The sequence below is a fragment of the Oncorhynchus keta genome, chromosome 35 (genome assembly GCF_023373465.1).
Source record: "Oncorhynchus keta strain PuntledgeMale-10-30-2019 chromosome 35, Oket_V2, whole genome shotgun sequence".
Classification (NCBI taxonomy): Eukaryota; Metazoa; Chordata; class Actinopteri; order Salmoniformes; family Salmonidae; genus Oncorhynchus; species Oncorhynchus keta.
Genome location: NC_068455.1, coordinates 31,126,988 through 31,154,186, shown reverse-complemented (window position 1 = coordinate 31,154,186; position 27,199 = coordinate 31,126,988). Strand labels below are relative to the sequence as shown.

General features: G+C 41.2%; 1 protein-coding gene across 4 annotated transcripts in view; it reads right to left on the bottom strand.

The window, feature by feature from the left end:
• The window catches only part of LOC118368328 (zinc finger protein DPF3-like), a 54,635-nt gene extending 27,436 nt beyond the window's left edge, over positions 1-27,199 (bottom strand). For 2 of the 4 annotated variants that reach the window (XR_008093031.1, XM_052496872.1), the window contains exons 1-5: positions 27,062-27,199; positions 24,317-24,599; positions 23,871-24,065; positions 23,048-23,254; positions 22,641-22,740 (exon numbers count right to left, since the gene is read on the bottom strand). Coding sequence is in view for 3 of the 4 variants with exons in the window: in XM_052496872.1 (XP_052352832.1) it covers positions 22,641-22,681 (41 nt within the window). In the remaining variant the exon portion in view is untranslated. Of the gene's footprint in view, positions 1-13,219; positions 13,391-22,640; positions 22,741-23,047; positions 23,255-23,870; positions 24,066-24,316; positions 24,600-27,061 lie in introns of those variants that run through there. The other 2 variants (XM_035752349.2, XM_052496873.1) reach the window with 2 other exon arrangements.

The window sequence follows — 27,199 nt, the reverse complement described above, 5'->3', positions numbered from 1 at the left end:
TCATTTATGAACATTTGAACATCTTGGCCATGTTCTGTTATAATCTCCACCCGACATAGCCAGAAGAGGACTGGCCACCCCACATAGGAAGAAACCTAGAGAGGAACCAGGCTAGGTTTTGGCCTTTCTAGGGAGTTTTTCCTAGCCACTGACTGTGCTTCTACACCTGCATTGCTTGCTGTTTGGGGTTTTAGGCTGGGTTTCTGTACAGCACTTTGTGACATCAGCTGATGTAAGAAGGGCTATATAAATACATTTGATTTGATTATATATATATTTTTTAATTACATCAACATTTTTCAGAGACAGCCAGGTATGCATTAATTAATTAATGATTTATACGATAATTTTTTTTATCAATCTAACGACATAACGGTAATAATTGATTTGAATGGTAAATCTCTATTGATAAACTGGATAAATCAAGATGTAGCCTAGGCCTATTCATGCATAGACTTATAGACCTTGTTTTTCTGATTGAATTGGGATACAGATGACAAACTTCTACAGATGCACAATTGAGAGAATCCTGTCCGGCTGTATCGCCGCCTGGTACGGCAACCGTGCCACCCGCAAACGCAGAGCTCTCCAGAGGGTGGTGCAGTCTGCCTAACGCATCACTGGGGGCAAACTATCTGCCTTTCGGGACACCTACAGCACCTGATGTCACAGGAAGGCCAAAAAGATCAAAGGACAACATCCACCCGAGCCACTGTCTGTTCACCCCGCTATCATCCAGAAGGCGAGGTCAGTACAGGAGCTTCAAAGCTGGGACCGAGCGACTGAAAAACAGCTTCGATCAAGGCCATCAGACTTAAATAGCCATTACTAGCACATTAGAGGCTGCTGCCCTATATACATAGACTTGAAGTCACTGGACACTTTAATGATTTAACGTCTGGTGTTCAACCTTCCCAAGTTCTCTCACGTCACCCCGCTCCTCCGCTCTCTCCACTGGCTTCCAGTTGAAGCTCGCATCCGCTACAAGACCATGGTGCTTGCCTACGGAGCTGTGAGGGGAACGGCACCTCAGTACCTCCAGGCTCTGATCAGGCCCTACACCCAAACAAGGGCACTGCGTTCATCCACCTCTGGCCTGCTCGCCTCCCTACCACTGAGGAAGTACAGTTCCCGCTCAGCCCAGTCAAAACTGTTCGCTGCTCTGGCTCCCCAATGGTGGAACAAACTCCCTCACGACGCCAGGACAGCGGAGTCAATCACCACCTTCCGGAGACACCTGAAACCCCACCTCTTTAAGGAATACCTAGGATAGGATAAAGTAATCCTTCTCACCCCCCTTAAAAGATTTAGATGCACTATTGTAAAGTGGCTGTTCCACTGGATGTCATAAGGTGAATGCACCAATTTGTAAGTCGCTCTGGATAAGAGCGTCTGCTAAATGACTTAAATGTAATGTAAATGTAATGATGGAACACTAGTCACTCGTAATGTTAACATATTTTGCATTAATCATCTCATATGTATTTACTGTATTCTATTGTACTGCATCTTAGTCTATGCCGATCTGACATTGCTCGTCCAAATATCTACGAAACTGTTCAATAGTTTGCGGTCACTTAGAAATGTCCTTGTTTTTGAAAGAATAGCACATTGTTTTGTCCATTAAAACAACATCAAAATGATCAGAAATACAGCGTAGACGTAGACGTTAACTAGTCCAACGCAATAACGACCTGCCTCTCTCTCGTTGCACTCCACAAGGAGACTGACTGCCTGTTACAATCAATCATAATCACTAGTTAACTACACATGGTTGATGATATTACTAGTTTATCTAGCTTGTCCTGCGTTGCATATAATCAATGCAGTGCCTGTTAATTTATCATCGAATCACAGCATACTTCGCCAAACAGGTGATGATTTAACAAGCGCATTCGCGAAAAAAAGCACTGTCGTTGCATCAATGTGTACCTAAACACAAACATCAATGCCTTTCTTAAAATCAATACAAAAGTTCAAAATTAACCCTGCATATTTAGTTAATATTGCCTGCTAACATGAATTTCTTTAAACTAGGGAAATTCTGTCACTTCTCTTGCGTTCTGTGCAAGCAGAGTCAGGGTATATGCAGCAGTTTGGGACGCCTGGCTCGAACTGTGTGAAGACCATATCTTCCTAACAAAGACCATAATTCATTTGCCAGAATTGTACATAATTATAACATAACATTGAAGGTTGTGCAATGTAACAGCAATATTTAGACTTGCCGCACATTGGATAAAATACGGAACGGTTCCGTATTTCACTGAAAGAATAAACATTTGTTTTTTTTTAAATTATAGTTTCCGGAACTGACCATATTAATGACCTAAGGCTAGTATTTCTGTGTGTTATTATATTATAATCAAGTCTATGATTTGATAGAGCAGTCTGACCCCCCTTGGGTTATGCAGTGGCGGAGATCTTTGTGGGCTATACTCGGCCTCGTCTCAGGATGGTAAGTTGGTGGTTGAAGTTATCAATGATCGGCTATGAAAAGCCAACTGACATTTACTCCTGAGGTACTGACCTGTTGCACCATCGACAACTACTGTGATTATTATTATTATTATTATTATTTGACCATGCTGGTCATTTATGAACATTTTAACATCTTGGCCATGTTCTGTTATAATCTCCACCTGGCACAGCTAGAGGGGGCCACCCCTCATAACCTAGAGAGGAACCAGGCTTCTTCATAGGTTTTGGCCTGTCTATGGAGTCTTTCCTAGCCACCTGCATTGCTTGCTGTTTGGGGTTTTAGGCTGTGTTTCTGTACACCACTTTGAGATATCAGTTGATGTAAGAAGGGCTATGTAAATAAATTTGATAGGCAGCAGCAGGCTCGTAAGCATTCATTCAAACAGCACTTTCCTGCGTTAGCCAGCAGCTCTTCGGTGTGCATCAAGCATTGCGCTGTTTATGACTTTAAGCCTATCAACTGCAGAGATTAGGCTGGCAATACTAAAGTGCCTATAAGAACATCCAATAGTCAAAGGTATATGAAATACAAATGATAGAGAGAGAAATATATAAATAGTTCTATAATTCCTATAATAAATACAACCTAAAACTTCTTAACTGGGAATATTGAAGACTCATGTTAAAAGGAACCACCAGCTTTCATATGTTCTCATGTTGTGCAAGGAACTTAAACGTTAGCTTTTTTACATGGCACATATTGCACTTTCACTTTCTTTTCCAACACTTTGTTTTTGCATTATTTAATGAATGTTGAGTTTTAACAAGTGCTATTAGCATTTAGCGTAGTGCATTTGCATTTCCAGATGGCACGCCTGCGTGTCGGGTGTGCTTAAGAGGTTAAACCAAATTGAACATGTTTCATTATTTATTTGAGACTACATAAATTTTATTTATGTATTACATTAAGTTAACACTTCTATTTTATTTCAGTATTGTTGTGATTGCCTTCATTACAAATATATAAAAAATAATATATATATTTTTTTTAAATAAAAATCGAACGATTAAACGGTATCGGCTTTTTTTGGTCCTTCAAGAATCCGTATCGGATTTGAAAAAAATCATGAATCGGTCATCCTCTAGTATATATTGTTAATGCTGTAAATTACTTTTGTAGCTGGAAACGGGCAGATTTTTTTATGGAACATCTACATAGGCGCACAGAGGCCCATTATCAGCAACCATCACTCCTGTGTTCCAATGGCACATTGTGTTAGCTAATCCAAGTTGATCATTTTAAAAAGGCTAATTGATCATTAGAAAACCCTTTTGCAATTATGTTAGCACAGCTGAAAACTGTTGTTCTGATTAAAGAAGAAATAAAACTCGCCTTCTTTAGACTAGTTGAGTATCTGGAGCATCAGCATTTGTGGGTTTGATTACAGACTCAAAATGGCCAGAAACAAAAGGACTTTCTTCTGAAACTCGACAGTATATTCTTGTTCTGAGAAATGAAGGCTATTCCATGCGAGAAATTGCCAAGAAACTGAAGATCCCGTACAATGCTGTGCACTACTCCCTTCACGGAACAACGCAAACTGGCTCGAACCAGAATAGAAAGAGGAGCGGGAGGCGCCGGTGCACAACAGAGCAAGAGGACAAGTACATTAAAATGTCTAGTTTGAGAAACAGACGCCTCACAAGTCCTCCACTGTCAGCTTCATTAAATAGTACCCGCAAAACACCAGTCTCAACGTCAACAGTGAAGAGGCGACTCCGGGATGCTGGCCTTAACAGTTTCAACATTTCTAAATGCTTTATCACATTATTTAAGTGTGTTAACTTCTGTACGGCATGAGTGGGGAGCTGACGTGATGCAGCCCAGACTCCCAGTGCAGGCTAAGAGGAGCAGGCATGGTGCTTTTTTGCTATAAGGGGGACATCAGCAGCACTGATAGTTGAGACACATTTGGCAGAAGTACTAAAAGTCCAAAAATTCTTCATGTTCTAGTATCTATTAGATTTAAATAACTATTTAGCCATCTTATGACTTGGGGGTAGAAGCTGTTGGTTCCAGACCTAGTGCATTGGTAATGCTTGCTGTGCAGTAGTAGAGAGAACAGAGAACAGTCGGACTTGGGTAGCTAGAGGCCTTGACAATTTTAGGGTCTTCCTCTGACACCGCCTGGTATAGAGGTCCTGGATGGCAGGGAGCTCAACCCCAGTGATCTACTGAGTCGTACGCACAACCCTATGTAGCACCTTGCGGTCGGATGACAAGCAGTTGCCATACCAAGCGACGATGCAGCCAGTCAAGATGCTCTCAATGGTGCAGCTGTATAACTTTGAGGATCTGAGGGCCCGTCCCATACCACATCTTGTCAGCCTCCTGAAGGGGAAGAGGCGTGGTCATGCTCTCTTTATGACTGTGTTGGTGTGTGTGGACCATGATAGATCCTTAGTGATGTGGACACAGGAACTTGAAGCTCTAAATCCGCTCCACTACAGCCCCATTGATCTGAATGGGGGTGTGCTCGACCTTCCGTTTCCTGTAGTCTAAAATCATCTTCTTTGTTTTGCTGACATTGAGTGAGAGGTTGTTGTCCTGATAGTCATCAGTGATCAGTGTCGTCACCAAAAGTAATGATGGTATTGGAGTCGTGCGCGGCCATGCAGTCGTGGGTGAACAGGGAGTACAGGAGGAGACTAAGCACGCACCCCTGAGGGGTCCCCGTGTTGAGGGTCAGTGTGGCGGATGTGTTGTGGTCCTTCTGTAGCTCAGTTGGTAGAGCATGGCGCTTGTAACGCCAGGGTAGTGGGTTCGATTCCCGGGACCACCCATACGTAGAATGTATGCACACATGACTGTAAGTCGCTTTGGATAAAAGCGTCTGCTAAATGGAATATATTATTATATTATTATTATATTATTATATTATTATTATTATTATATTATTGATGTCTACCCTCAACACCTGGGGGCAGCCCATCAGGAAGTCCAGGATCCAGTTGCAGAGGGAGGTGTTTAATCACAGGGTTCTTAGCTTAGTGATGAGCTTGGAGGGCAATATGGTGTTGAACACTGAGTTGTAGTCAATGAACAGCATTCTCACTTAAGTGTTCCTCTTGTCCAGGTAGGAAAGGGCAGTGTGGACTGCAATAGAGATTGCGTCATCTGTGGATCTGTTGGGGCGGTATGTGAATTGGAGTGGGTCCAGGGTGTCTGAGATCATGGTGTTGATGTGAGCCATGACCAGCCTTTCAAGACATTTCTAGGCTACAGATGTGAGTGCTATGGGGCGAGTCATTTAGACAGCCTACCTCTGCGTTCATGGGCACAGGCACTATGGTGGTCTGCTTGAAACATGTAGTAATTACAGACTGGGTCCAGGAGAGATTGAAAATGTCAGTCTAGACAGTTGCCAGCTGTTCAGCAGGTGCTCTAAGTACTCTTCCTGGTAATTAGTCTGGCCCTGTGGCTTTGTGAATGCTAACCTGTTTAAAAGGTCTTACTCACATCGGCTAAGGAGAACATGAACAGACAGTCGTACGGAACAGCTAGTGCTCTCATGCATGGCTCAATGTTGCTTGCCTCGAAGCCAGAATAGAAGGCATTTAGCTCATCTGGTAGGTTCACAGCTGGGTTTTCATTTGAAATCAGTTGTAGAGGATGGTCGAATTAACACATCCACAATAAGAATACACATGGACCTCTTCACTGGCCAGAGAACAAAGGAAGCGGGCAAGCATTCCCAGCAGTCATCTTTCCCTTCTTCTGCTCATCTTACAACTCTAGTCTACATCAAAGCTCCTCCCATCAGCAACAAGGGTACTCAGACTTCTGCCAAAGACATGGGCACAGCTAGGTTCTGACGAAGAGTGACGATGACAAAGACTTAGCCAAAGAACTTCTCCATTGGAGAACGGATGAAAAATACACTGCATGAAAAAGTGCAACAAACAATTATTTCCTCAAGCATTATTTCCTCACTGTGTAAACAGACTGAAAATAACATGGCTAAAATGTGTTGAGATGTGTGTAATGAGATTTTTTTAAAGTGAACGTGTGTGCTTTTCTGACAATTAACAGCTATATTACCCTTACACCCAAACAGTATACTGTTTGATATCTGTGCGATCAGTCTTCAAACAGGCAGTGGAAGACAGTGTACAAAGTATCCTCCATTTCCAATAAGAGAGAGAATTTACATTTACATTTAAGTCATTTAGCAGACGCTCTTATCCAGAGCGACTTACAAATTGGTGCATACACCTTATGACATCCAGTGGTACAGCCACTTGCATCTAAATCTTTTTTTTTGGGGGTGATTTATTTCAGCTTTTATTTCTTTCATCACATTTCCAGTGGGTCAGAAGTTTACATACACTCAATAAGTATTTGGTAGCATTGCCTTTAAATTGTTTAACTTGGGTCAAATGTTTTGGGTAGCCTTCCACAATAAGTTGGGTGAATTTTGGCCCATTCCTCCTGACAGAACATTTGTAACTGAGTCAGGTGTGTAGGCCTCCTTGCTCGTACACGCTTTTTCAGTTCTGCCCACAAATGTTCTATAGGATTGAGGTCAGGGCTTTGTGATGGCCACTCCAATACCTTGACTCTGTTGTCCTTAAGCCATTTTGCCACAACTTTGGAAGTATGCTTGGGGTCCATTTGGAAGACCCATTTGCAACCGAGCATACCTTCCTGACTGATGTCTTGAGATGTTGCTTCAATATATCCACACAATTTTTCAACCTCATGCTGCCATCTATTTTGTGAAGTGCACCAGTCCCTCCTGCAGCAAAGCACCCCCCCAACATGGTGCTGCCACTCCCGTGCTTCACGGTTGGGATGATGTTCTTCGGCTTGCAAGCCTCCCCCTTTTTCCTCCAAAACATAACAATGGTCATTATGGCCAAACAGTTATACTGTATTTTTGTTTCATCAGACCAGAAGACATTTCTCCAAAAAATGCTATCTTTGTCCCCATGTGTAGTTGCAAAATGTAGTCTGGCTTTTTTATGGCGGTTTTGGAGCAATTGCTTCTTCATTGTTGAGCGGCCTTTCAGGTTATGTCGATATAGGACTTGTTTTACTGTGAATATAGATACTTCTGTACCCGTTTCCTCCAGCACCTTCACAAGGTCCTTTGCTGTTGTTCTGAGATTGATTTGCGCTTTTCGCAACAAAGTACGTTCATCTCTAGGAGACAGAACGAGTCTCCTTCCTGAGCGGTATGACGGCTGCGTGGTTCCATGGTGTTCATACTTGCGTACTATTGTTTGTACAGATGAACGTGGTTCTGTCAGGCGTTTGGAAACTGCTCCCAAGGATGAATCAGACATGTGGAGGTCTACAATTGTTTTTCTGAGGTCTTGGCTGATTTCTTTTGACTATCCCATGATGTCAAGCAAAGAGGCAGTGAGTTTGAAGGTAGGCCTTGAAATGCATCCAAAGGTACACCTCCAATTGACTCAAATGTCAATTAGCCTATCAGAAGCTTCTAAAGCCATGACATCATTAAAGAATTTTCCAAGCGGTTTAAACGGCAGTCAACTTTGTGTATGTAAACTTCTGACACACTGGAATTGTGATACAGTGAATTATAAGTGAAATAATGTCTGTAAACAATTGTTGTAAATGTACTTGTGTCTTGCACAAAGTAGATGTCCTAACCAACTTGCCAAAACTATAGTTTGTTACCAAGAAATTTGTGGAGTGGTTGAAAAACGAGTTTTAATGACCAACCTAAGTGTATGTAAACTTCCGACTTCAACTGTATGTGAACAATTGATTAACGCATGACCTGGAATAAGTCACAGAACAATGCAGGTAATGAATGGGGGCGGACCCAGCCCCAGGAACTATTCCCTCAACCCGAGCCAATCACAGCTCTCATGACAGGAAGCCTCACCTCTGAATGTGTGAACACCAATCCTTGTGTTCGGACAGCGACCAGCCGTATGGTTGCTGTCATTTATGAACCACCAAGGACTACCACGCGCAGGGACCTTGAGATACAGGACTACTGGAATGGTTTGGTCTGGACTCTACACCATGGAGAGTTCGCTGAAGACCGTTGGTTCCAGACAGGATATACCTCTTGAAGCGAGGGGGCACTATCTTCATTTTTGGAAAAATATTGTGCCCAAAGTAAAACGGGATATTTTTGTCAGGACAAGATGCTAGAATATGCATATAATTGACAGCTTAGGATAGAAAACACTCTAAAATGTCCAAAACTGTAAAAATATTGTCTGTGAGTATAACAGAACTGATATTGCAGGCGAAAGCCTAAGAAAAATCCAATCAGGAAGTGACTCATGTTTTGAAACCGTTGTGTTCCTATGCACCCCTATTGGCCATTGACAGGGATATCAACCAGATTCCTTTTTCTACGTATTCCCTAAGGTGTCTACAGCATTTGAATGTAGTTTCATGCCTTTATGTTGAAGAATGAGCGTAAACGACCATTGCGTAAGTGGCCAGCTGAGGGCTCTCAGAGTGATTTTTGCGTAAAAGACAGAGGTAGTCATTTTTCCTCTCACTCCTACTGAAAAGCCAATTGTCCCAGTTGATATATTATCGAATAGATATTTGAAAAACACCTTGAGGATTGATTATAAAAAACGTTTGCCATGTTTCTGTTGATATTATGGATATAATTTGGATTTATTTTCGCCGTTGTCGTGACCGCAATTTCCGGTGGATTTCTCATCATAACTGACCAACAAACGGAGGTATTTTGGGTATAAAAATAATCTTTATGGAACAAAAGGAACATTTGCTGTCTAACTGGGAGTCTCGTCAGTGAAAAAAATCAGAAGATCAAAGGTAAACGGTTAATTCGATTGCTTTTCTGATTTTTGTGACCAAGCTTCCTGCTGCTAGCTGGACATAATGCTATGATAGGCTATCGATAAACTTACACAAACTCTTGTCTTGCTTTGGCTGTAAAGCATCATTTCAAAATCTGAGATGACAGGGTGATTAACAAAGGGCTAAGCTGTGTTTCACTATATTTCACTTGTGATTTCATGAATATGAATATTTTCTAGTAATATTTTTTTACCGTTGCGCTATGCTAATTAGTGTAGTTTATGACAATTCTCCCGGATGGGTAGTTCCAAGAGCTTAAGAGTATCCAGATCAATCTCGCCAATCTTTTCTCCGATTTGAATGCGAGCGTGAAACCTGTTACTTTTATGATTAGTATCTATACTTATCCTATAATCCCTGCCTAGTTTCATTCTGAAAGATCAAAAATAACTGTTAGTGATTTATTCTCTAGCCCATCATATTAGTACATCATTTTGCCAACACAATCTTGATTATTCATTCATCCTGTACATTCATTGCTTTACCCTGGCTATTTCTAAATAAAATCTCTCCATGAGAGAAGTAAACTATAAAAATGGATGTTACATTTAAGGTGGAGCTCTGTTGGAGCATGGGGGGGTTAGTGTGGGTTTGATCAGGTAGGGGATGTGTGTTTTTCCTCTCTATCTGTACTAAGATTTTTTTTTATTAAAACTGAAAAAAATAAGAAGGAGCACCTCCTCTGGATGAGCATGTTATTGTTTGCTAATGGCCCTATACAGCCCTATACAGCCTCTGAGCACCCCAGTAAATTTTAACATTTCGTGGCACCTCAATCATGTTTCAAGATTGTAACTGCTGTTTGGCATACGTGTGTTGTACCTGTTAACAATACAATCATTAGGCTCCTACTTAAAAAGTGCTGGCCCTAAATGGGCCTAAAACTACCCCACAAATTAGAGTAGCCATTATCTTGTCATGTGAATCTGACTGCTGTACCTAGATCACTTCCGTCAAGCTTCAGTGGAGGATAATGTGTCTGACAACAAAAAAACAGCCATTGGATAGAAAAACAAGCAGCGAAAGGAATGTTGATAGCTCCCTCAGTTATGAGGTGTTAACTGTCTCAGAGCTTCCTGCCCTCTTTCATTCGAGTGCACTGCCCTCAGTGCCCTGAGCAGCAGGTGCGGTGGCCTAGGTGAGAGATCTCCTTAACACTCATAATGAGTGACGAGCATCAGCGTCTGAGAGCACAGGAGGTGAACGAGGCCCTGCTAACACTTACTCATGTCTTTGCTCTCCGGTTTTTTCCTCTTGCATGAGTTCTTTTTTTCAACTGTTCGTTTTTTAGGGCCTTTGACATTGAAGTGGTTGGAAGGTTGTTCCAACTGTAAAAAGACATACCACAGCTAACCAGACAGACACTGTGTGCAACTGAGCTACAGTAAGGTAAGGCCTACCTCAAAAGATCACACACCATCTTACAGATGTGAGTGAGGGGAGAAACCAAAAGCAAATCTATTGGTTGCTGGGGCCTCCTCTATCAGTGTGCTCCTGTCAACGGTTTGGGGTGTCATATCTGTGCCCAGCCCTTAGTGTGAGCATTACATAAACACACATTTTGCATAAAAGAGAATGACCTCTCAACCCAGTTTCCAGGAGGCCAGGCAAGCGATCTGCAGTAGCTTAAATCGGAACATAAATTCCATTGTCTTTTACACTACATCTGAGGAACCCCAATAGTTTTAGCTTAGGGCCTATGAGGGGTGGAGTTACCGTTAGCAGCAATCTTGTTGTCTTTACCTTGATACTCTACAGGCTGACAAAGGGCAATAAAATACACATTTTTCAGAATACTCATTTTCTTCAGATACTTCTGCATTTTGCGATTGGTTCAGGCAAATGTTGTCGCTCTTTGCAGGTGCATCTGAGCTTTACAGGAAGCCATAGCTGCAGCCCTGCAAGAGGGGAGGGTCTAGAGAGAGTGTTTCCTATCGAACACATCGACTCTAGCAAGAAAGCCATTTCACAGTCATCTTGAGAAAGAATACCAATAACACACATGGCCTGTGCACATACAGACTCAATATTTTGAGTTCCATTTTATCAGTAGCTTGAAGAGCCCCTTGTCCCTCATCACACTCCATGCATAACACACACAGTGTGGGAGGAGCAACACTTTGGCTACACCCACGATTGCCATATCCTTCTCTCCCCAACAAAGACAAGACTCCTTCTCTATAACAAAGCCAAGAAGACTCCAATTCATTTGTCTCATCTCAAAGGAGAATACTCTTGATTCTTAAAAAAAAGGTCAAACTGGTCCACATGAGCAACATCCAATTAGTGTCAAGTGTGACTAATTATAATCTGACAAATGTGTGAGATGAAGTCTGAAACCTGAAAAAGTAGCTAATTATAGCAGATTGAAACACTTCATTAAGCACAGCTTACAGCGAGGAGACATTATACATGTTAAAACCTCTAGGAGATGAAGAAGCAGCCCATTCAGGCACAGTAGAAAATTATTAGGTTGATCTTGTTGGATACAAGGGTGAAGTGGTTTAAAGGAAATTAGTCCCACAAAATTGATAAAAATGGCAGTGTCTCAAACTAGGCTACTTTGTGCCAACTGGGAACCACCACAGCCATGAAATGAAACAAGACCATCCTTTATGCTTGTCAGTGGTAGAGCTCTTCAAGCTCGTTTATGTAGTCATAAGTGTAAAATAATGATGCATCTATATGTAAGTGGTGGGCGAGGAGCACGCTTCCCTAATCCTGTAGGGCCCATGGGGGTGCCAGGGTACCTCTACATAAGAGCAGATGGGTCTCCTGCCTTGCTGCCTGTGCCCAACACTTCCTCCTGGGCAGAGCATGTCCTGACAGATGGGCCCAGGATCATGGACCTGGCTAATCTGCACTACTCCTCCACTTAAAGGCACAGTCAAGTTACATCCCTCGTTCTTCACCTCCAGAAAGTCTCACCATCTCTAATGCGCAGTCCAAAAGGTCTGGTTATACCTTAACTGTCCTACAAACAGTCTGTCAGTGCTCAAACATGGGTAGTAACAAAGAAATGACTTACCAGTAGGCCTTGTTTATCTTTCTCTGAGAAAATGTACATGAGGTGGCAATATCACTCAATACAAACTTGCCTAAAAACTTCTAAATTGGCAATAGTTTTTTTTCCAACTTCTACAGCTAATATATATTATCTGACAATATAAACTCTCAGAAGAAAATGGCGTCACGGACAAAACAGGATAAATACTGTTGACTCATTAGTGAGCACACAGAGGATAGGATAAAACTTAAGTAACTGCACAGGCGCTTTACAAAATGCATAGGACTACCTCCAAAGGAAATTCCGGGGCTCGCATTGCTGTCACTTCGCTTTCGGGCTGAAAGGCATGCAAATATAAAATGCCTCCTGCCTTGCTCTACCTACTGGGTCCTTGTCACGTCTGCGCTCAGCCAAAGTTGACATCTCGACAATACACACCAACTATAAAAGACTCGGGATGTCAATGTTATTCCGGAAATATGGAAATTCGTGCAATTGTCTTTTACTCGTCCTCGTAATAGCAGAGTGCATGTTGAAACACTTTTGTACTACATTTTGAAGCAACGTTCAGATAAATTCAAGAGTCGGTTCAAATGAGTCAATAAATTATCATGTTGAGGTTACAGGCCTAAAACGCAATTAGTATGACACATGGAATAATCCGCATATCACACATAGAAGATTGTAAACCATAATATGCAGAAATGTCTAATAAACTAAGCAGTCTACTTCGGTGAAAGCACTGACACATTAATTCGGCTCAGCAAGTAGAAATACACATTGTTACGACAGCATTATTCCCACATTTGCACGCGTCTTGTATTTGATTAAAAGTACGGCTCCATGTAATTCAAGTATTGGCAACAAAGTAACACAACCGAATTTAATCAATGTGTTAATTTACTTACGCTTTAAGTGGGTTCTGAATGACAGCCGCCATTTTGCTACACGGTAACGCAATATCAGCGTCTTGCAGTTCTGAGTGAAACCTACGAAAAACCAACCAATCGGGGCTCGGGGTGGGTCCGTGAAGGTTTTGTTACTTTAATTTCCGAGGCAAAACGGAGAATGGAAAAGCGAAAAAGGTCTGTTTATCGTTTTTCGTGTTTGTCGTTTCTGAATTATAAAAACGAAAATCGGAAATCAACTTATTTTCTCATATATAGTGTCAGAATTTGACATGGAATAATGGAAAACAAATAACAACATCTATTACATTTCTGATTTTGGTTTTGTTCCCACCTGGAAGTACACGCCCCTTTATATAATATTAATGGTGCTTAGGGTTGTGTTTACAGCCTAGGCTGTCAACACAACGAAAATATTAGACTGTGTGAGTGTGACAGGAACTAATTATGAAGTTAGCATGCCAATATGACAAACTCAACAACAACTGAATAAAGTTGGCTTGCATTGGCTGGCTGGCTGGCTAGGGCTAGCTAGCCAGTGCCCAGCTAGCCCTAACTGGTTACTGGCTATAGTCATGCTGGCCAGAGCTACCCATTGCCCAACCAGAGCTACTGCAGAAAAGTGAGATTTCTCCATTACTTTCTGTAGCTAACTTAGCTAGATCTTCTGTCAGCTGATGGTATTTATTGACAGAGTAATAATGAAGAGCAGTTACTGGAAATAATTGGCACTTTGCATAGCTAACTTAGCTACAGATGTAGGATCTTAATTTGAGTCAGTTTGCAGCAGAAAAAATATCCTGCAGCAACAGGAAATGTAGATTATTAATTAATGAAAACATTTTGTAGGGGGTGATACATTTTCAAGTCTGGCATTTTAAAATAGAAGCCTTTTGAAACCTTGAATACACTACAATTTTGCATTTCCTACTGTGCAGAATTATCAGCAACAAAAGAGTGATCAAATGAAGATCCTAAATCTTTATTGCTTACACAAACAACAATATCCAATTAAGCTATAGTCAGTACACACATAGTGTGTGTGTGTGTGTGTGTGTGTGTGTGTGTGTGTGTGTGTGTGTGTGTGTGTGTGAAATCTGACTTTTACCGCAGGAGAAGAGCACAGTACTGCATTTTAGCTGATCACCATGAACGTCATGTAGTTAAATCTGCCTATACAGTAAGTTAAAATAAGCCTTTTTATTGGTACGGGTTGTCATGTCTGTCCTGTGAAGATCCGAATGGGTCAGGTCAGCTTGGCAATGGATGACAGTAACCAGACCCTCTCTCACACACAGAGGGGGGAGGAGGGACCTGGTGGGGAGTTGACACCTTATACCCTGTTATAAATCAAGGAGAGAGAACATCCCTCTCCAAATTCACACAGGAATGTTTCTTTGTCTCCAGAGACTTTTCCCGCCTAAATGCGTTCTAAAGCAAATACTGAAACAATATTCATAACAGAGAATGTGGGGAATGGTCAGAGGCGAGCTAAATAATAAAAATGTCATATGGGTTGTTATTTTGTGATGTCATTAAAAGTGTTATAAAGGAAATACTGTAACTTGGGAAGTATATACACTACATGTAAGGAAAGGGGGATACCTAGTCAGCTGTACAACTGAATGCTTTGAACTTAAATGTGTCTTCCACATTTAACCCAACCCCTCTGAATCAGAGAGGTGCGGGGGGCTGCTATAATCGACATCCATGTCTTCGGCGCCCAGGGAACAGTGGGTTAATTGCCTTTGCCCAGGGGCAGAACGACAGATTTGTACTTTTACCTTGTCAGCTAGGGGATTCGATCCAGCAACCATTCGGTTGCTGGCCCAACGCTCTAAACACCAGTATGAAGTCTCCATCATTTACGTTGTGAATGAAATATGAAAAATAATTCAAGTATTTTTGTTTAGACAGGAATGTGATTTTAGGAGCCATAAGGGATCATTTGCCTCCTATAAACTTTGCACAGTAAGTAGCCACGCCCAGAGTGAGGTCAGAGAGCATGTCAGCCTGACGGAACCGTCCCTTTCGACCAGAGTGCATAAAAGGATCGGTAAAGAAATTAACATTGAGACCAGTGTAGCTGCAGCACACATCCACAAAGTGGATTGAACTCTGAATATCAACGCGAGGTAAAAGCGAGAAGCTCAATAATCGGTATGGCTGATTAGCTGTCCTAAGTAAAATATCTAGAAAAGCGTGGGACCATTCTACTACTCTTCAAAGCATCCTATTCTACTACTATTATCAAATCAATGTATTCTACTACTCTCATCACCAATGGGAACCATTGATACGGCTGGCTAGCCTACCTTCCAAGGAGTATCTTCCAGAGTAAACAACAGTAGAAGATGACCCCTTTTGGACAATCAGAGCCTTACAAGCGTGCCGCTGAAAGGCCCAACACCCTTCCTGAGGGCTGGTTATGACAGAAATCCACAGCGAACGAAGGCATTTAAACGTAAATAGATTTTAAAAAATTTAACTAGGCAAGTCAGTTAAGAACAAATTCTTATTTAGAATGACGGCCTACTCCGGCCAAACCCGGACGACGCTGGGCCAATTGTGCACCGACCTATGGGTTCCCCAATCGCAGCCGGATGTGATGCAGCCTGGACATCTTGCACTGAAATACAGCACCTTAGACCACTGCGCCACTCGGGAGCCCACATTCATGATTTCTTACTGCAAATGGGTGGTGGTTTGTGTAAAAAGTATATGATTACTGTGAGAATAGTTCCTAAAATGTATCAATGATAAGTGTCTCTTTCTCTCTCTCTCCCTCTTCATATTCTTTGTAACAAGCCACCGTATGTTGTGTTAGTCCGCTAGGGACCTTTTCCTAATGTATTGAGGGTGTATGTTTATCCTGTGTTATCATTTAGTTTGCTAGTAAATAAATAATTAAACCAATTACACACACACACACAGGGCCATTCACTCAGCTCTATCAAGTGGACATGATGCTCTCAAGGTCATGCACTACCGCCTCCTACCACACCCGGGTTGAGAAGCAAGAATCCTGTCCCCATGACTGTAAATTTGCATATTTCTCTAACCCTGCTGTACTCTACTGTGCTGAGACAATATGACTCTAGAACAGTTTAACACTATTTTAAATTGAATGCTCAACAGTGATTATCTCTCTCTCAATTCAATTAAAAAGGGCTTTATTTGCATGGCAAACATGTTAATATTGCCAAAGCAAGTGGAATAAACAAATCAACTGTTAATTCTCTCTCTCTCTCTCTCTCTCTGTGTGTGTCTTGACAATCCTCACAGTTCATTCACATATGCTATGTAAGCTGGTTGCTGGCACCTGCAGGCCTGTTTGAAGGACAACTGGACAGAACATATCAGAATTCTTGGATTTCAGCTGAGACTCTTCTTCCCCATCCTTCAAGGAAAGCTCCTTCTTTACACTTCCTGTTTGGCATGCTGCTCTCAGGGTGTGTCTCTCCATTTATCTCATGTTGTATGGTATTGCCTATAGATGACCCTGAGACTCTCCTGCTGGGTTTTGCTAACTTTCTAATGTTAGCTAAGTGCACTACCAGTAATACCGTATATCCCGGTGTCATGACGTTGCCCTGTTGGTGAGGTTTATGACCCCCATAAATACCTTTTCCCCTTTCCTCTCTCTACTCTACAGATTTGACTCTTTGAAAGCCCTTTGTTATCATAGGGAGAGTCTGGTAACATCAAAAGGGTGGGGAACGGAACCATATTTCGGTAATCCAATCAGTTGAAAATATCAGTTCGTACTTAAAGAATATGATGTCAGATCAGTTGTCGTCTGAGACATTATTACTGATGATAGGATGACATTAACTGTATCTTGGAAGGTCTACACATTCTAGTTATCAGATTGACATGGAATTGTTGTGCAATTTAAATTTTTAAATATTAAGCTATTTGTGAAAAGATTAAATGTAATTTTAGCTTCTAAATTAGAAAATTGTTTTCATAAAAGTAAACTCTACTCACTCAAAGTCCCCGCCCAAGTGAACAGACATTGGTTGTGAACTATGAAACACGCTCTTCTCTCCAGCACTACAAAAGCCCCTTGACGAAAGTCAATTTATGTTCCCGACGACGTGAGGACTGCTGTCCGTACGTTAAAAGGTCTAATATCAACTACAGAACTAAGCCAACCTCGTCGTGAGCTCTGGTTGCGAAAGGTTGAACGACAACAACCTAACAAAATTAGCAAAGTGTTCCCGGTGACGTGAGGACTGCTGTCCATACATTAGAAAAGGGCGATTTCAACGTGGAGGTGACGGTCGACATGCTGGAAGGATGCATTTCGACTATACCAGCCAGAATATAGCATGAGCTTATAGTATGGCAACTTGGTATGAACTTTGAACTCTTATTGACCAAAGAGGTGATACATCCTAGATGTCGAGTTAGCAGCAGCAGCAGCTGTAAACGTGCGTGGCTAGGAAAGGACAGACAACCTCTTCAGAAAGACAGGGTACTACAATGTATCCGTTCTACCACACGACGACGGTACTACAACATATCCATTCTACCACCAGACATATTCTTCAAAGGACAAGAGATCTCTGCTGGGCAACCCAGCCTTCCATCTACGATCAATCTATGGGAGCGCAGCTCAGAGTAAATATTTCTTGCATTTTCCTTTTCCAAATGGGCGGTTATTTAGAATGCATAAGATTCTGTATTTACGATAGCATAGCTTCAAAAGGTCCGATAGAGACCCAATCCTTTCATTCCTTAGTCTTCCTGTGCTTTCATTCAAACCCAAACCCCTTTCTTTGTGTAACCAGCCGTCATATCGGTTCCGGCCGCTAGGGACGCTTCCTTTTATGACATAATTAGTAATCAATATATGATCCATCCTGTGTATATATAATTCTGTGTGATTATTTAGGTATTTAGTAAATAAATAATTAAACAAAATTTTGTATTGCTGATTCAACTTGTTAGCCAGGGTTCGTGAAGATAACCAAGAATTCTACGACGTTCAGATGAGACTGAATAAGGTGACGATTAATAATTGACTGTTATTGATATAAACGATTACCAGGTCTTTAAGAGTTTATTCAGAATATAACAGCTCTATAAACATTCCTCCGGTGGTGCCCCGACTTTCTAGTTAATTACATTTACATGATTAGTTTAATCAGGTAATATTAATTACAGATCAATTATTTTATAAAATAGCATGTCATATCACTTAAATCCAGCATAGCAAAGACACAACACTGGGATGGCACAGGCACAGTATGAGGGTATGAAAATCTAGATACTGTCCAACCCTAGCACCAATCCCATGCTGCCAGGCTGCCAAATCAACTATTTTATTCCCCTCATACTAAACGTTGCTCACTCTTGTTTCAACTGCCATTTGATTAAATCAGTTTAATTCAATGTTTAAATTTGCTTCAAGTGTTTTTTTTTACTGAAAGTTTGATAGATGGAACATGTATGGAGGGACATGGGTGTGGGTGGAGAGGGGATAAATGGGTATAGATGAGTTTGGCAGAATAACCTTCCCCTACCTCCCTTCCTTCACTAGATAAGTAATACAAGTGAATGTAATTGCTGCATTTTACCTGTGATCCAAAATCAAATATTTCATAAGTTACAAGCTAAGACAAAATGAGATTTAATGATATTACTTTATCTTTACAATTCTATTCTTTACTGGCCACTATCCTTCAAGTACTGAGCAAATGTCCAAATTGAGGACATTTCCTGATTTTACAATGCAAATGTTACTTTGATAGACACTAGTTATGACTGGTTGTGATCCAGACACGTGACATACAAAGTTCAACTGTCATACAAACTGGGTAATGTTGAGCCCCCAACTCCTGTCTGTCACTCACTCCATTAAATATCTTAAACATATACAGTTGATGGTGTGGTCTGTACCTTGTGAATATTCCCTTTTGAGTGAACAAATATTCCCATTTGTTCTCTCTGCTATAAAACAACAACAAAAAATGCAGGATTACTGCCACATACATATGTTAAATACAGGCAAAGGCCTGAGCCTACTGCCCACTAACAAATGACCAGCCAGGCCACCACACACACCTACAGTACTCTCCTCTCCCCACCCCACTTACTTACACACATACAATTCAAGGAAGATCAGAGTGTCTCAGGGTAGCATTGCTGATCAAGGATCACTGATCTGGTCCCTCTATGTAGTCAGCGGATGCAGCTACTGAGGACCAGACATCAACTTCCCATTATATGCAAAGTTACTTGTAATTGTGGAAATGACACAATTGTCTTAATGTTGAATTGTGTCTATTGATTACATTTTATTATAGGGAATATCATTCTGATTCAGACTCCTCGCACCTGTTTCTTGGTCCAAAAAGCACAAAATGATTCCAAAAATGTATTTTTTTCATGCCCTTTCCTATGCAATCCTAAAAGTAATCAGTATTGACAACCTCCAAAAATGTGTCCTTTCATGGATATAAACAAAGATTTTTGCCATTCATATTAAAATTTCAGAAAAAGCCCTATTTAATTCAATTGCATGTTGTAGCTCTTAAAGTCCTCTGGACAGCAGTGGCAAACAGGAGTTAACCCTGGAGTCCATTTGAGACTTGAATGTACAGTAGAACCTTGAAATTACAGATGCCAAGTGTATTAAACACAAACACGAAGCATTATAAAGAGGCAGTCAGACATTTTTATCACAATTTTTACTTTGTATCCTTATAATCTTTTTCAAACACTTATTGAAATGACAACAGGAGAAATTCCAGCCCAACAAATGATCTAAAATAAAAAAGGGTTAGCTAACATTAGTATTTTTATCTTCCTGTCACTTGCATAGTCTATTCCTTTCTTTGTGTTGCCTACTTAGGCTGTAACCCCCCTTAAGCCCTGTGAATATTCTATGAGGGGGACTGTACTCTAAAATCTAAAAGTTGTATACATTTAGTTACTTGTTTTCCGTTATTCTATGTCCAATTTTGACACAATAAATGAGAAAAAACAAGTCGATTTCAGATTTTTGTTTTTCAAATTCAAAGATGAATATGTTTTTCCACTCTATTTTGCCTTGGAAATCTAATAGGGTTCTCCCTGTATTATATTATAGAAAATTGAATGATGACGATGTACACCAGTTTATTAGGTACACCACCCCCTTCAAGAAAATGGTTCGCTCCTCCAGACAGTGAGTCATGTGGCTTGCTATATAAAGCAGGCGGACAGGCATCCAGTTACTGTTTGATTGAATGTGAGAATGATCAAAACGAGTGACCTAAGCGACTTTGAGCGTGGTATGATCATTGGTGCCAAGCGCGCTGGTTCCAGTATCTCAGAAACGTCCGGCCTCCTGGTCTATTCATGCACGAGTGTCTAGGGTTTACCAAGAATGGTGGGACAAACAAAAAACATCCAGTCAACGGCAGTCCGGTGGGTGAAAAAAACTTGTTGATGAGAGGTCGAAGGAGAATGGCAAGAATCTTGCAAGCTAACAGGTGGGCCACAAACAGGCAAATAACAGAGCAGAAAAACAGTGGTGTGCAGAACATCTCCGTCTTTTGCAATAGACCATCCTTGTCACGGATGATGGCAGATTGCAGCAGACGACCACACCAGGTTTTACTCATATCAGCTAAAAACAAGAAGAAGCGGCACCAGCAGGCACGCGTTCACTAACACTGGACAATTGAGTGGAAAAACATCGCCTGTCCATGGACCCAGCCTGCCTGGTGTCAACGGTACAGGCTGGTGGTGGTGGTGGGGGGAAGGTTTTCCTGGAACATGTTTTGGTCTCTTGATACCAATTGAGCTCGAAACTGAGTAAATTATAGACTTCTCAAATATATTATTGTGCTTTCTTTCCCCCAATGCAACATATAAACATTGCAGGGTTGAAGGGAACATCTCAATAGAAATTGAACCTGACTAAAGTTAGACAAAAGTAAAAAATTTAAACAAAACACTCCAAAATGACAATTATATTTAAAAGGCTTACAGGACAAATATTATTTGTCTTCACTTTTTTTATTATTACAAACTCCAATGTAAAGGTAATAAAATGTCCAGTGTCATGCATAGCATGCATCCAGGTAAAACTGTTCCCCTGGTTGAACTTTTCAAATGACAAATTACAAATTTCAAAACACACTTTAATAGATGTGGATATAAAGAAGTTATTTGATTAATTAAAGCTTTAACTACATTTCAGCCACATAATCATATAACCATCAAAGATGTGAAATGGTTCAGGTATAAATGCCAGCTAACTGTGCATATCCAAGTGTCGTATGCAAAGAACAGATTACAGTAAAAAAAAAGCAAGTATACTCAATTACCCTTAACACGACGTATAACATCTCAATGACTAAAAAGCACAAATTATGAAAGAACAAGCATGCAATCTATTTGACAATGCAGTCTTTCGCCTGGATGACAAATAATGCCACAGAAGCAATTGGCACAAAAGAAATCATTAAATGTGTTGGAACTGAAAAGCTGAGTTCATTGTCCCATCAGCCTATGCTTATGGCGATCTGTAGTCTTGTGTTTGTTATGTTAAACTGGGTTAGAGGAGAATCTGCATTTTCAACAAACAGCAGCTCAACAAGATTCAAACAAATGGAAGTTACTGCCACTCAATTCAATTCTAGGTGCATAATGCACATCAAGTAACAGAAATGGTCAGATACATTACAAAAATACCATCCAGTATAAATTAAATAATGAGGTTAAGTAGATTTTTTTTCCAGGGGTCTCTGTTCAGCTAATGCATTCCACTCCTTGTACGCCGTGTTACTTGCCAATTTGGCCCATGACATGACGTACAAGGAGTGGAATGTTAGAGAGACTGGTACCCAGACTACCTCACAACACCTCAAAGGCAATGCATCTCTCAGACTTTCAAGCTGAACAAACGTTTTCTACAAAAGTTTATTTTCCATATCTAAAATCCTGTCTTCTAGCATAATTTCATACAACCATTACCTCCATGTATACCAAAGAGGTTGTCAACACAGAAAGAGTTACCTGAAATGCTATTTGCAAACAAAAACAGACCGGTTTAAAAATGGGATCTATGGATGTTCATGCAGATCCAAATCAAACCTAACTTCGGACTCAGTTTAATTTTTTGGGCCATATGATATGCAGCAGCTTTGTACAGCCGCAACAGACTTAGAGCAATGTTAAAATAGTGTAGTAGAGCATGCAACGAACTTGCAGTGGTGACTGCACTGGTGCCATTATCCCCTCAACATTACATCAGTGAAACAATGCCTTGTGTCGAGAATTGATACAAAAAAATAAATAAACGTTTCTCAACAAACGGTTTACATGATACAAATGTAATTTGACATGTACTTGTACATCATATAGTCAGTGGCATGAGATGGAGAGAGTTAAATAATTGAAGAGAAGGAAACAGAGGACTTACCCGCAAACGAGGCAGAGGCCCGGAGCAGGTGAAGTACTCATCAGGGAAGAAGCAGTTGTGGGCTATGAGCTCATCAGAAATCTCCCCATTGAAGCGCTCACTTAGGCCATAGACAGAGAAGAATAACAGATCAGAAATTACATTGTTGTAGTCTGATTAGATTGGTGACCGTAAAACTAACGGTCACCTATTGAATAGCAACATTTGGAACTTTCTATGTGCTTGATTTTAAGACCCCTTTAATGAAGATCAAATGTTCCAGTAGACAGAAATGCTAAAACATTCCATTCTTGAACACAGCTTGACACCCTTATTTGACTGTCATGGTTTCAGTGTTTGCTTTATGTAAATGTGAGCCTGTTTGAAACCAGTTTACAGCCAGATGACTGAGCTATAATGTCTACTACCTGCAGGGCTTTGAAGATGACGACTGGGAAGCGGGTGGAGTTCTTGTCCAGCAGCTGCTCCAGGGTGTGCTGCAGGCCACCAAAGTAATTTGGGGGGGCTACAGGTACACGTGCCGAGGTACAGGATGGAGCTGAAAACCTCTGGGAAACAGCCCAGCTTCCTGAAGCGCTCAAGCAGCAGCCAATCCACAGACTCTGATGAGTTTCCTGTCAGAATGAGAGAACGAAAAGGTGATAAAATGGAATAGGATGAGAAGACAGACTTAACTTTGAGTTGATATATAGCCCCTCATAAAATGACATTTCACTTCAGATCACTTTGATCAGGGGTCTTCAACCTTTTCTAGCTCAATCAAAACTGAGACGGAAGATGCCTCACCAAAAATGATTTCTAAGAAAAATAAGTCAAATTCTACTCTAAAGGGAAACATTAAATGGATAGAAAATAAATTTGTACAGTTTAACAGCCACATACTTTGAAAGGAAAATGATACTAGATTACTCAAACTGCTTGACTGGCCAACTAACTGTTCACACAGTTTCAAAACACCTCTGTTGGAATGACAATTATGAGTCTTAGCGTGTCAAAGTGTCAGCGGGGTGAGTAGAGATTCTGTACCCGTAATTATCAAATTACATGTAATATGATCTTCTGTAGCAACACTCATGACAATGAGTGGATGAATCTACTGTATCCCTAATGTTTACACTGTCAAGGTAGGTGAAATAAAAATTAGACTGATGAGAGCAGAAAGTAACCACACCAATGTTCGATTTGTGTACACTATGGTCAGTGTTGATTACAGGATTTCTTAGCGCTGACCTGAGCCCAGCAGCTTGGTGTGGACAGTCTCATGGAAGATGATGATGGCCTGCCCTAGGGTGGACAGAGGCACGTCCAGGCCACAGCGGGCAGTAGTGGCCTTCAGTTCCTTGGTGAAATGTTTCAGGTAGGCTTCTGACCCGTCGCCCAGGAACTTGAAGAGGTCGTCATGGATGCGGTCGGCTATGGTAGATGCTGTTGGAGATTTAGTTTAGTTTATTTTATTTTTACAGGGACAGTGCACATTAATCAACGTTTCAGTAAAAGTGCCGGTTTTAGCCAGCCGGCTAATTTTCAACCGCAGTCCCTGGGCAGGTTATTAAAAACAATTACAATATAGACAATAGCACCATAGACATAGCAACATAGCAACATAGGACAAGCAAGACATAGCATACAGACAGAGCAACATAGAACAAAAAGCAGCAAGACAAGATAGCTAGCACCTTGAGCAAGAGCCGTGTTCTGTGGCCCTGGTTGGAGCTGTTACCCAGTTGGCCCTCTGTATCGATGACCACCACCTTGTGGATGGGGTCAAATGCCGCCCACACCCCCACCGTGCAGGACTCCTGCGTGGGGGGAGGTCTTGAACACCTCCCTGTCCATGAAGAACGTGTGGTTCAGAGTGTAGGATTTTCCTTCTCCTGTGTTGCCGAAGGTGGACACCACCTTGATCAGCTTGTTGGGCTTGCAGTTAAATATCTTCACAAACGCACCTTCGTCCTTTATCTAAAAACAGGGAGTAGTGTTGGCAGATGAGGTGATTTCATTTCACAAAAGGGTCCTTAGATTTTAATTCAATCACTTTTTGGCTGCACCCATTTTTGATTTGAACGAAACTTTCCATACATACTGTAGTTGCCCCATATAAGTGGTCAGAAAGTGACGTTTTGGACCTGAATACCAAAACATTCAGGAGAAGGAGGTGCTTAAAGTTGACCCATTTTGCAAACCCAACCATAGCATAAGAAATCCATTTCTTAATCAATGAAAAATATTAACGGTTGGGTTTGATATCATTTAAAAACGTACAATTAGGGTTGTCAAACTATACTATAAATTCTTCCAACATGTATTTATAAAATAATAAAGGTTTTCGTATGTTGTAGTTTAGACCCTAATTTACATCATTTGAAGTCTTTGTGTTGTGCCCTCCCTCAGATGTGTCTCCAGTTGAAACAGCATACTCTTGAATACAGGGTGGTTGACATAAGTCTACATTTAAAAAGGTATCCCTAATGTTTTTTTACCATCCTGAGTGTAAGATTTCAATTATATAAAATGTAACAGTTTCCCTTTTCCAGTGATGAAAACATGGACGTCTCATGGTATGGTGGGTATGCTAAATGGGTCAACAGAGCATTTGGAAAGTATTCAGACCCCCATCACTTTGTCCACATTTTGTTAGGTTACAGCCTTACTCTAAAATGGATTTAAAAACCTCAATTTTACATGCAATACCCCATAATGACAAAGCAAAAACAGGTTTTTAAAAACGTCATATTACATTTACGTAAGTATTCAGACCCTTTACTCAGAAGCACCTTTGCCAGTGATTACAGCCTCAAGTCATCTTGGGTATGACATTACAAGCTTGACACACCTGTATTTGGGGAGTTTCTCCCCTTCTCTGCAGATCCTCTCAAACTTGGATGGGGAGCATTGCTGCACAGCTATTTTCAGGTCTCTCCAGAAATGTTTGATCGGGTTCAAGTCCGGGCTCTGGCTGGGCCACTCAAGGACATTCAGAGACTTGTCCCTAAGCCACTCCTGCATTGTCTCTGCTGTGCGCTTAGGGTCGTTGTCCTGTTGGGAGGTGAACCTTCGCCCCAGTCGGAGGTCCTGAGCGCTCTAGAGCAGGTTCTCATCAAGGATCTCTGTACTTTGCTTCGTTCATCTTTCCCTCGATCCTGACTAGTCTCCCAGTCCCTGCCGTTGAAAAACATCCCCACAGCATGATGTTGCCACCGCTATTCTTCACCATAGTGATGGTATTGGCCAGGTGATTAGTGGTACCTGGTTTCCTCCAGACGTGATGCTTTGCATGCAGGCCAAAGAGTTTCAAACTCAGTTTCAGTATCCTTATGGATGGTTCTCCCATCTACACAGAGGAACTCTGGAGCTCTGTCACAGTGACCATCGGGCTCTTGGTCACCTGCCTGACCAAGGCCCTTCTTCCTCGATTGCTCAGTTGGGCCGGGCGGCCAGCTCTAGGAAGACTCTTGGTGGTTCCAAACTTCTTCTATTTAAGAATGATCAAAATCGAATAAAATTTTGTCACATGCGCCGAATACAACAGGTGTAGACCTACATACAAGCCCCTAACCAACAATGCAGTTTAAAAATTATGAATAGGAAATCAAAGGAACAAGCCATTACAGAGCAGCAGTAAAATAACAATAGCGAGACTATATACAGGGGGTACCAGTACAGAGTCAATGTGCGAGGGCACCGGTAAGTCAAGGTAATATGTACATGTAGGTAGAGTTATTAAAGTGACTATGCATAGATAATAACAACAGAGTAGCATCGGCGTAAAAAGGGGGGAGCAATGCAAAGAGTCTGGGTAGCCATTTGATTAGATATTCATGGAGGCAACTGTGTTCTTGGGGACCTTCAATGCTGTAGAAATGTTTTGGTACCCTTCACTAGATCTGTGTCTCGACACAATCCTGTCTCTGAGCTCTACGGACAATTCCTTCGACCTCATGGCTTGGGTTTTTTGCTCTGACATGCACTGTCAACTGTGGGACCTTATATAGACAAGTGTGTGTCTTTCCAAATCATGTCCAATCAATTGAATTTACCACCGGTGGACTCTCTTCAAGATGTAGAAACATCTCAAGGATGATCAATGAAAACAGGCTGCACTGGAGCTCAATTTCGAGTCACATAGCAAAGGGTTTGAATACTTATGTAAATAAGATATTTCCGTTATTTGTAAAAACCTATGTAGATTGACGAGAAAATCTCAAATAGATTAAATGAATAGTTAAGGCTGTAACGTAACACAATGTGGAAAAAGCGAAGGTCTGTAATATTTTCCGAATGCACTCTGGAAAATGTTGTTAAAAGAAAAAGGGGGTTCTGGTCAAAAAGTGTTTGAAATAAAATGACACAAAAATAAATTTTGGTTGGATACAAAACTGACAGAACGCAAAAACTCAAAGGCTTTTGACTCCATTCACTACCCATCTGCATCGCCTTGTTTGCGTCAATCAGAAGACAATTGAAGACTTTCTCCAGAAGTTTTGCATTCGGGACTTCTGCCTCATCTACCACTGGGCTTAAGTTGATCTCTGCAGGTTTAAATTGAGGGGTTGATTTGA